At 40.0% G+C, this 12,068-nt stretch overlaps 1 protein-coding gene across 2 annotated transcripts in view; it reads right to left on the bottom strand.

The window, feature by feature from the left end:
- Nucleotides 1-3,972, bottom strand: part of tgfbr2b (transforming growth factor beta receptor 2b) — a 38,311-nt gene extending 34,339 nt beyond the window's left edge. For both annotated transcript variants that reach the window (XM_006795999.3, XM_006796000.3), the window contains exon 1: nucleotides 3,714-3,972. In XM_006795999.3, the coding sequence (XP_006796062.2) occupies nucleotides 3,714-3,798 (85 nt within the window). In that variant the 5' untranslated portion in view covers nucleotides 3,799-3,972. The remainder of the gene's footprint in view (nucleotides 1-3,713) is intronic.
- Nucleotides 3,973-12,068: the final 8,096 nt, after the last annotated feature.

The following is a 12,068-nucleotide window of genomic DNA, read 5'->3' as shown; positions in this document are numbered from 1 at the left end:
CACTTCTGGTCTTCGATGGGCGGTGTTGGCAGCTTTAGAGCTTTAACTTTGAAGTTTCAGCAGACTGGTGCAGCAAGTTAAAGGGTAACTGTGCATGAAGGTCTGCATTGTGATTTGGGTCATTGTTCCAGCTGCTAAAGCTCTACTAAAGCGTCTTTTTTTTTTTTATTACTGCTGCACTCTTTCCCTGCTGCGAGTCCTTGTGCAAGGATTATAGTATGAAAACACAAGTGACCTCAGTGCGTCTCGAGAAAGTGGAGGGGAAAAGTGTGGGCTGTCATTAACTATGCTCTTGATGGCTTCTGAAGGAGCGGTAATTGAAATGTAATATCTCTCTGTGCTGCAGGAGGGAAATCATGCTACTGTGACTGACTTCCATCTGGCAGTCAGACCAATGAATAACCACAATAAATACCTACTCGTTAGTGGCAGAGAAAGTAAAGACTGAGAAGTATCTACTATCCAGATGATAAAGTATGCTTAAGTACATATTTTTTAATAAGAGTGTTATAAAATTCTGGATGCTAAACAGTTTTTCTAACAGCAACTGTGCTTAATGATTTAGAAGGGCATAAATGATATGGTGTTTAAAATCCATTTCAATCAGCCAACACAATGCGGCCACTAACTGACCTGAGCAACTTCAATGGCCTAATGGCAGGACTGGCGTACTACAGCCCCTGAGACGAGCTAACCATCAATTGGTGGCGGAAGGCTCCACCTATAATCTTAGACTGCATTTCCAAAAATGCGCTGGTGCTAGTGAGGAGCCACTTCATCACTGTTCACCTTTGGCAAACAATTTGACATGTTAAAGATTTGCATGTTAAATAGTGTTATGTTGCAGAAGAAAATGTTAGCACTAAGAATCAATGAGCTTCATCTGTAAAATTGTTAGTGACTGAGTGACTGAGTGATGATGTTCGTGTAAGGTTTCATCCAGACTGGCATATACATACAGGATATGTCTTCTTGTGAGTCTTGGCAGGAATACTAACAAGTCATGAACATTTTTAAACGTATTTGTACACTGGTGTAATGGACGTAAATCATTTTAACTACTTTATAGTACTGATATTTCTTCTTTGTTTAGAGCAAGAACATCCAGCATCCCACAACATCCAGTGGTCTCTAACATCTGGACAACAGTAAATCTGTGTATATATTATTTCTTTCTCCCATCACTCCCAATTGCAATACATGGCTTCCTCTTCTGCTGGACATTTGTTCATGTTAAAAGGGAGTTTTTCCTTCCCACTGTCGCCAAGTCCTTGTTCATAGGGGATGGTCTGATTGTTGGGGTTTTTTTTCCATATCATTCTAGGGTCTTTACCCTTAATGTGACTGTTCATGCAATTCGGCACTATATAAATAAAACTGAATTAATTTGAATTGAATATATATAGAAACAGAAATGCTAACTTAAAGGATACAGAGCACATTATCGCATCAGCTAAACTGTTTCCTCCCTGCTTCTCTTCCTCTTTCCCCATTTTTCCAAAGCACTGAGGATTATGGCGAAGTGTGGAGAGGAGGACAGGCAGGAAACCTGACTGCAGTTCATCACCGTTATACAGGAAGGACTGCTGGAAAAATGGAAAAATCTGCAAACCAGGCAAACATTTAATAGGTTTGTATCACTTCAAGGCTCTGAATTAATTTGTTCCAAATTAAATGCATTCTTACTGTGAGTAGAAGTGAAAGATTTCTGTGCTCGCTCACTCATGAATGTTTCATGCGTAAAAAATTGTAAAATAAATAATAAAAAACAACATTTTAAGGCATTTATATAATGACATTAGAACTATGCTTTCAGGTATGACAGCATTGCTTGGCCTAATGAGCTCACATTTCAATATGAAGCTGCAGCTCTTTCAGAAGTAATCCTATAAAAAAAAAAAACCCTGAAAGAGATTTTACTGCTGACACTTTTCTGGAGCAACACGGGAAATAAAAATGTGAAACAATCTGAGTTGAAACAAGAACCCTTCTTTTCCCTGCAGCGCTGTCACTGAAATGTGCAAAGACAACTGGCAGAAGGCAGCTCGGGGCCACATAACTGCCACAGCAGGCGGCTGGGCTCTCCCCCTTTGCTCCTGAAAGTTATCCTCCCACCTCTCTTAATCCACCCCTCACTCCACTTTGGCCCTAATCCTCTCATTCCTCCCTGTCTTTATCTTCCTCCTGTTTAACTCCCTCTCTCGGCCTCCCCTCTTCCTCCATCCCTCCTTCGTCTCTAAGAACCCAAACGCTCCATTGAAGCGTGTTGAGAATGAAGACTTGACAAATATGGTTAAAAGGAATCAAAGGAGCATAACTCAGGCAGCTTAAAGTTATATTTTCCATGCTTAAACGTAGTACTGTGCACAAGAAATAGGAAATGCACAGCGACATCTGCCTCAACACAATGAAGATTCCCTGGAAATGAAGGAAAACGAAACCTTGTGAAATCCTGCTGAGCGGATTGTTATTGACATCAGTCGGAAGCAAAAAAAAAAGTAGGAGAAGATAAAAAACAGTCCAGCTCTGCTGTTTGGATAACCAAAAATGTCAAGCTGGTCCAGTAGTGGAAGAGCAGCGAGGAGCTTCCTGCAGCTCAGGGAGCTCTGGAGGAATGGCATGGAATAAGTTTATGTGTGAGCTTGTGTCTTCATGTGGGTACAAGTTTGTATGTCTTCTTGCTCTTGTGTGCGTGTGTGTCTATTTGTGACACGTAATGCAGCAGGACCACACAGTCCTTGTGGTATGCGGGATTTCCAGGTTCAAAATAGGCTCCTGCTGTGGGAGGAGGGCAGGAACAAACAGGAGAGAGGGGGAGAAGGGAAGGAGAAGTGTAATGAGGACAACAAAATACACGACTCCAGTTTTCATCTTCTTGTCAACATTGTCACAGTTCAGCCAACCGCTTGTCAACAAGGGGAAGTTTCTGTGGTTTACTGACATGACAGCTGTCATGGTGTCACAGATGGAAAGTGGCCAGATCTATTTAATTGGCATGTTGGGAGGGAAAGAAGCACGACTGCGTTGCAAACAGCTAAAGAGAAAAGTCAAACTCCTAATGGATGAAAACATTTCTTCACTCTGATCAAAGTGAGGAACTGGAACACCTCAGAAGATGCACACATTTCTTTGCCTTTTAGCACTAACAGGTCTCCAGCTGACAGATTCCATAATGCTATTATAACTATTTAGTGCGTTTTACAAGCAACGTTGAACCTGTTCAGGCTGTATGCAAGCCTAAAATTGGTGGAGTGACCCTTTAAAGCCTTGACGTTATGGATGCGCAAGATCAGAAATGTGATTCTGTACAACACAGCTTACTTTTGCACCATTATTTTCACACAGACACACACACACCTTTTATCATTGTTCCGAATCCTGTTAAAAATAATCGTTCGGTCTGCTAAAACCTGTGATCCTCAGCAGTGAAAGGTCTGACAGCGAGAGGGAAAGTTTTCTGAGGCGCTCTGTGGGTACGCTTCAGGCTGCACGGGCAGCAGAGCTGAGAAGCGTCTCTGCCCGCTCTGAGTCACCTGTTACACCTCGCTGCTCTGCGGAGAGCCACGCGAACAGCGCCAGAGAGAAAACTTTCCCCCGGTCCCCTTCAGCTCGAGAACTCTGAGTTCGCGTTAAATACGTTATATAGTGACATCAGAGCGCGTGGCAGCGAACAAGCAGAAAGTTTGTTAAAGTTCGGTGTTTGTGTAACTCACCGGCAGCCCCGGGCTCCAGCAGCACAGATATGAGAAAGGCTGATAAAACTCCGCGGAAAGTTAGAGAGCAGCGGCGTGCCTTCATGATTCTGTGTCCCCCTGCCCGAGAGTCTCAGTCACACGAACCGCGGAGTACAAGAGAGTCCAGGGAGTTGGCTTTGTGCGTCCGCTACGCTGTGCGCTCCACTCCGCTCAGCAGCTGGAGAGTCACTGCTGAACCATCCACACACACACACACACACACACTCTCTCACACCGTTTATAAGCAAGCACACTCACTTTGCTCTGACAGGAAACCGGAGGAGGCAGGAGGGGCTCTCTCTCTCTCTCTCTCTCTCTCTGTGTATGTGTGTGTGTGCGTGTGTGTGCGCGTGTGTGTGTATGCGTGTAACCGCCTACCCAAATACTGGAAATCGGAACAGTAAACAAGTCATTACATATATTTAAATAGTGTGTGAGCTGTGAAACTTCGCCAGGAAATTTTCTGGAATTATACAGAACTGCCAGAAAGTTTACATTTAAAGATTGCAGGATTATTTTTGTGGATATTTTACATTCACAAATAAAAAACTTTTCTTCTTTCTTACAACATACAAAAAATACAGACATCTCTTTTTGGATCGCTATTTTGTAAGGGACACCATCTATATTATATGAGCATATGAGGATATTTAAATCAGTCACCCTTTATGCCACCTTATGATAAGACTAAAGAAACATATTTCCTTCATTTGAACTCTTTACAGTAGATGAGGTGCAAATACATTGGCTTAGTGCTACCCTTCAGCCTCCAAGTAGATGCCTATGGTGACACCTATGGTGTCAATTTGAAAAACCTAAGTAACTTCCCTCTGGCGCTTTGCATTCACAAGATTTTCAGAAAACTTGAGCTTTGACCTTGAGGTTGAGGTTGAGGTCACTGAGATTCAAACTCATTCACAAATTTTTAGAAGATGCATCTATGGTACAAATCTGAAAATCATACATCACCTCGTTCTCTAGTTATTGTATTCACAAAGTTGGGTATCCATGCTGCCCGCCCACCCAGCAGTTGACAGCAATACCCCATCAGCCTCTTGTGGGTGACTGGTAAAAATGGAAATTACTGGTATAAACGACTACATCCATTTTATCCCCACGCAGTTCTGGATCATAGGCGAGATGAAAGATGGTAAAATTGTAAATGGCCTGTATTTGCATAGCGCTTTACTGAGTCCCTAAGGACCCAGAAGCGCTTTACACTACATTCATTCATCCACCCATTCACACACTGGTGATGGCAGCTACATTGTAGCCACAGCTGCCCTGGGGCGCACTGACAGAGGCGAGGCTGTTGGACACTGGTGCCACCGGGCCCTCTGACCACCACCAGTAGGCAACGGGTGAAGTGTCTTGCCCAAGGACACAACGACCGAGACTGTCTGAGCCGGGGCTCGAATCGGCAACCTTCCGATTACAAGACGAACGCCCAACTCTTGAGCCACGATCAGGGTTCTGTAGGTCTCACCATCGTTTTAGGGAACATATTTCATTTTAAAGTAAGTTACAGGGCTTTCCCTGCCCTATCTAATATCCACATAGTTACGGATTTGTATAATTACAATATTAAAAAATACTCACACTGTATTTTAAAAGAAAATACATTAAGAAACAGATTATAGTAATTTATATTTCAAAAATGACAAAAATGCTCATTTAACAGCAGCAAAATTATTATAGCTCGACAATTTAAATATTTACTTGGCTTTCTTTCTTACAAAGAGTGGATAGTCAAACAAATTGAATCATCATGAATGCATTATTTTATATTTATTGCTTAATTTCTTTTGTCTTTTTTATTATAGCACTAGGAATAAATAATAAAGGAAGGTTTCTGGATCAGCACCATGATGCTGATCTCTATGCACAGAGGTCAGAGAGAGGCATAACAGTGAGTATCACCTGTAACACATGGTGGAGGCTATGTCATCACACAGAGTAAAACAGAAAGTACCACCATGTTCATTGGGAGAGGTCAACACTGCACCAGGAAGGTACACCAGCTATCACATTATCTACACCACTCGCATGTATGCTGTCTAGATTGTATTCTTGCAGATAGAGTGGTCTTTTTTTTTAGCTAGAAAGTTGTGTTTTGTTTGTTGTTTTGGCTTCAGAGACTCTGACGCTTCCCTGTGTTTTATTTTTGTCCTAATAGGTTGGTTTGCCTTAATCTTAAAATAAATGGTGTTTTACTGACGTTAACTATGCGGTGATTAATAGTTGTTGTTTTTTTCCACTTTGTGTTACACCCCATCCCAGATTACACCTTTGCATTAGTGGTGTTGAAAATCTTGGAATTATGAACACAGAATAGTATTTCTTATCAGTGTCTGATTTTGATCATCTGGAAATAATCTGATTAGCATTTTTTTTGCAAGGGATTCAGTAAGAAATTATATAATATACATAACAATTCTGTTTCCTCTGAAGTGAAAAGTGTACCTTACCTTAGATATTTCCTGTCAGCTGAGGTTTTTCACCTCAGTCAGCATTTCAGTGCATTTTTATGCAGCTATTAAAAGGGACAGCATTGACACTGTTGTGCACTGACTGTTATAAAAAGACTAAACCGACTGTAAGACCCACATCGTACTAGGTAGGTAATAGTTACTAAACAGAGACTTCCTGTTGTAATCTCTGTTGCAGATGTTTATGTTGTCCATTCTCATCAGGGCTGGAGTGTGTATGCATAAGTTCAATAAAAAATAACTTTTTGGAGTCTCTATCTTCTGCTATGGAGCTTCAACAGAGTCTAGTCATCAAATAGTGTATCACTCAAACTCTGTATTTCATGTCATCACATAAATCGTGTTCAGTTCAAATGATCTCACCTTTTTGAAATAAGTGACTGTGTAGTTGCCATTTCCACTAAAGAATGAGATTGGTGGTTAGGTTTACACTTTGCCTTTCGACCCTTCCCTCTAGCCTGTGGAGGAGGTGGTAACACCTTGCATGGTTTCAGAGCACCAGGTTCTGAAACCATTGCTGAGAGCTAAAACAACTTGTTTCAGACAGTGGATGAACTGAGCAGCTGCAACAAGGCCCAGCATAATACAAACAAGGAGTATTTGGTACTGTGAGTCATGCAGACCTTTTCTAGAGTCCATAAGCAAAACTATGGAACCGGAAATAAGCATTGTAAACTCATTATAAGCACAATATTTGAGAAGATGTCCTGAGCTTATTTCACAACTGCATGTCTGTATGTCCAACTCATGCTATTAGATGAAAGATTAACATACACACACACACACACACACACGCACACACACACACACGCACACACTTCACAATAATAGTTTCAGTTAAGTAACCAAAACTGACTGACTATGAAACTTTAAAATGAATGTATTCATATGGAAATACCGGAACACTGAGCTGTGTGTGCGTGTGTGTGTGTGTGTGTGCGTGTGTGTGTGTGTGTGTGTGTGTGTGTGTGTGTGCGTGAGACTGATGAGCTTGCTGACAGACGTGTGGCACTGTTTGCAGCACAAACACTGAGCCCAGTGACAGAGAGGTAATGAAGCTGAGCCCATCTGTCTGCTCAATTGATGCTGCAAGTCTGAACATGCTGCTCTCTACCAACATTGGAACCGAGCCTTACAGTCTCCAGAGTCTCACAGCCCCCCTCTCGACCCCTCTTCTCTACCAGTGCTCCAGAGTCTTGCTCCTAAAGCCACAGGTCAGGGCCCAGCGAGCCTTTGGTTTTGAGATCCCAGGAGACAGCAATAGTAGAATATGTTTTATAGGCAGAAGGTACAAATACAGTGAGTTTCCCTTAATGTCTAAAAATAGATTTTTTTCCTCTCTTTGTTTTAGTTAGTGGGAATTTCCTGGGTTTTTAACCAGAATCCTATTTTGGTATGAGAATTCTGGCCAGCAGTCTGTTCTCTTGTATTGCTGTTTATTACACTGTACTATTGTTTCATGTGTTTTGGACATCGGTATCTACTGCAAAACTGCAGTTGTTTGTGTTTTACGCATTCCTTTGTAAAAAGTCAGAAAATATGTTATATGACCTTTGGACTCAATTTTTCTTTATGATCTCGTTCCAAAAATTTAAATATTTTCCATAGTTTAAGTAATCATAGAAAGGCTTGATGCAGACCCAAACAATATTAAGCAAACTCTCTGGATTGGCAGGGGGGAGGGGGGGGGGGGGGCAGGGGCAATCTTTTGATTTATACTAACTCTGTATATATTCTAGACAAATGTCAATTAAGATATCTGATTTTTCATTCTAAAGAATCTACAACAAACACTGAGAACACATAAAGTGCATGTGCAAGTACATGTTTCTCCTGAGCAGAGTCCCAACAGGCCACTGCAGCCACACCGGACATCCCATTCCATTATGCATAAACTGGTAAATGATTGATGGTGGTGAATTTTATTGATCATTAATTGCTGGCAGGTAGGTGGGCTTTATTATGTCACTTTAAATTAATTCACTTCAGCTTCACAACATTTATCTCAAGGTGCTTTACATTGTAACGTTAAGACTCAATAATATTAGAAAGAGACCATCACTTTCTAGACTTTTAAATGGAAAATCTAGAAGAACAATAGTCTAGACTAGAAAGAATAAATGCATGAACTAACTTTTTAGCATCACTCTGAGACAGGATGTTTTCTAATTTTAGAGATACTGCACAAATACATGAAGATGGTCCTACATTTGTAGGAGCTGTACACTGAAGAACATATCCTGGTCAAAAACAACACCAAATTTCATCTGTGTTTACTGGAGGCTAAGGTAGTGCTATCTAAAGTAAATACCTGTTTAGACACACTATTCTTAAGATTTTTAGGACCAAATGCAATAACCTAAGTTTGGTCTGAATTTAGAAACAGGACATTAGAGATCATCCAAGCCTTTATGTCTTTGGGGCAAGCTTTTTATTTATACTAACTCTGTATCCTCCTGAGAACCAGACTATTCATTTATGTCCTGTGTAATGGACATTTGTTCTTATTTTAGCTACCCTAAATCCTGATGTGCTAAATGGAGGACATCCTGAGCTTTCCATTAATATCTCATGTGTTTGGGTGGCCTCTTTTATCTCAGAAGAGGCAGGAAATCACAAAAAAGTTAAATGGGAAGATTCTTTTTTTCCTCTGTGTGTATTCTAGACGCAAATCAATTAATATACCTGACTTTTCATTCTAAAAGATCTACAACTAACACTAAGAACACAAGAGTGGAAAAAAGTCTGATTATGTGCAGGCACCTCTTTAAGACATGCCTATTGTTTAACTAGTTGACGTATATCATCTGGTTTCATGGATAAATAAAGCTGAGTGTCGTCTACATAGCAATTAAAATGTATCCAGTGTTTGGTAATAATACTGTCCAAGGTATTGATCCTAGCATGGATGCCTGTAGACCTCTTATTAACCTTTGTCTGCAGGGAAGACTCCCCATTTACATGCACAAATTCAAGTATATTAAGTAGATATGCTTCCAGTTATTGTAGCGCAATTCCTTTAACAACAATGATGTTTACTAATATCTGTAGTAAAATCAGTGGTTGGTGCTATCCGGTCCTTCACTGGGATCTAGCAGAGCAAGAACAGAAATGAGCCCACTGTCAGAGCCAGATCATTTGTAACTTTTAGTACTGTGCAAAAAAAATCCTAAAACCTGACTGAAATACTTGAAATGAACTATTCCTCTGCAAATGATTAGTTAACTGTTTTAAAAACTACCCCATGTTGTAGATGACGGCAAATTGATGGTTTAGAGCAAAACCTTATTAAAGTTAACTCAGAAAGATTGAAAGAATAAAAGAGTTTAATGGCACATCTGTGGGATGGCTGTGAATATTTTTTTCTCCAGTGGTTAAAATTTAATCTGTCAAGAAATTCATGAAGTCAATGCTAGTTAACGTTAAATGAATACTCTGCTCGACACAGCTCTGAAGAGAAACTTGGGGCTGTTCATGTTTTTCCTGATTAATGAGAAATAGTCCTAGCTTTACAGGGGGCTTAAAAAAGGCGTAACACACTACTTTTCCAGATCAAACAAAGATTTTTTAAATGAGTCTAAATTATACGTTATCTGCTTTGCCCTGTTTTTTTAGAGGAACCACAGTAAGACTATTAATGTGATAACTGACATCTGTGGGAGTAGCGTTGAGTTAGCATTGCGTTGGCACATGGCATTGAGAAATCACTTTCTTAAACTTGGTTACAGCACTTCCAGAAATACATCTTGTTCTGACCACCACAAGAGAAAGACCCAAATCCAGATGTCAATGTGCAAATAGCGATCAGATTCACAATTCTTTATTCTACACACTATTTTAAACAAAGAATACCACACAATTTTACGTGGGAAATCACTGGGGTGACATTTGGCTAATCACAGTTTTTACAAAGCAGTGTGGGGAACACTGGGGCTACAGGTGAACACAGGTGACTGGCTTGTCTTAGTGCTGGGGCAGAGAGTCACTGAAGCAGTGGGTTTGCACCACAGGAGAAGTAGGTTTAGCAGTGGTGACAGAAGAGTGAGAGAGGTTGTTACAGTACAGAGATTTCTTAAGAAAACTGAAGGTGCTGAAATTAGATTTAAAAGTCAAACAAATAAGTTGATAAATATACTAAGATCTGGCAAGAAGGAATACTATATGAAGCAATTAGATAATAATAGAAATAATATTAAAAGCACATGGGAAATACTGAACAGTGACATAAAACGGGGGGCTAAACTAAACAACTATCAACTAAACAACTAAGTATTTCATTGATAATGACCATGAAGAATAGAATTTGTAACTGTTGGACCAAATTTAGCAGGAAAAATCACTGATCCTGGGAAAGCAGAGGAAAAACTGGACACCTCAATAGACAGAAATCCTTATTTAGTGTTCCTCACAGCTGTTGATGAAAATAGAAGTTTTTGAAATTGTTAAACAAAAAATAAATGTAAAAGTGAGAAATCCTTGGATTGTAAAGATGTTGATATGATAGTGGTTAAAAACATCATTGAGGCTATTTAAAAACCATTTACATCTATAATCCGTATCATTTCTGGCAACAAACACCATTTCACAAACTACAGGCCTGCTTCTTTGTGACCTCAGTTCTCAAAAATTCTTGAAAAACTGTTTAAGAACCGACTGGAAAAATGTACAGATAAACATAAACTACTCACAGAGAGTCAGTACAGGTTCGTATCAAGCAGATCAACATCATTGGCACTACTAGATTCAATAGGATATATCACAAATTCCATAGACAAGTATATCACGGGAAAACACAGCTGCCTCAGAGATACGGCCTCCGCTCACTCGGATCATGACACTAGTATAATATCTAAAATTCAGTTATCAGCCAGAGAGTCTGAAAACAAGGAAAACTGTATTTCCATGGAAACTAACTGTAGATAAAGCAAACCTCTGAGATCACAGGAGTGCATTCAGGTGAAGAGGTTATTTGTGGTAAATTGATTCCCAAGAACTACAGTGATGTGTAGGATGAGTCAGTATGTGTAGGTGTCGGTCTGTTTAATCTCTTCCGTATTAATTCCAACTGTCATGTACAACAGGCCCAAAAAGCTCAATACCAAGCTGTACGTGATACTGAACGACAACACATTAAAACCTTATGTGGTTTCCAACAGAACAGATTCATCATGTTTTCCCGGTTTTCTGGACTGGGGAATTTTGGCAACAATGGAAACTTGGATGCAGATGGGACAGATTTTTTGGAGCGCTATTAAAAGAATATTTTGATTCATGTGGTATCTGTTTTTTTTCTTTTGCCCCAGGAGATTATAAGCAGATACGTTATGTTTAAGGACCTGGCACTGGGACAAAATCTAGCCCTGTAGTTCATTTGGATCCAGATCTGAATGCTAATTTTGCTTTACTAAGTAAAATTACACAAAAGCAATCAAAATGTTGAACCCCACACAGTCCGGTATGTACTGTACTGTTTTCTGAAGATCTACATATTTATATGAGTTGACTGGCATAATTACACTATTAATGAAAATATCAGAAACACAGTCTTCCCATGTTTTTGTAATACAGCCATGTTTTAACACTTTCCCTGTTCGAGTTCATGTTTTGACAATCCCCGTTCTAATAAAACAAATAAGAAACACTCTGGTCTTACAGTCAAATACAATCAAAATACATAGAAAGGGGTTTAAGCGGGCACAAAGAGCAAGGAACTATCAAGAAATTGGTATGTTCCTATGAGCGGGCAAGTACCTTTCAACTTTCACCTTTGGCCATGCTTGAACTGGATTGACTCATGGTGGTACATCTGGTAAGAGGAGTAGAAACCACATCCCAGTAGTCAAGG

The sequence above is a fragment of the Neolamprologus brichardi genome, chromosome 11, assembly GCF_056152115.1.
Source record: "Neolamprologus brichardi isolate AB-2024 chromosome 11, ASM5615211v1, whole genome shotgun sequence".
In the NCBI taxonomy this organism is placed as follows: Eukaryota; Metazoa; Chordata; class Actinopteri; order Cichliformes; family Cichlidae; genus Neolamprologus; species Neolamprologus brichardi.
The sequence above is the reverse complement of the archived record's forward strand: the minus strand, read 5'-3'. Positions and strand labels throughout refer to the sequence as shown.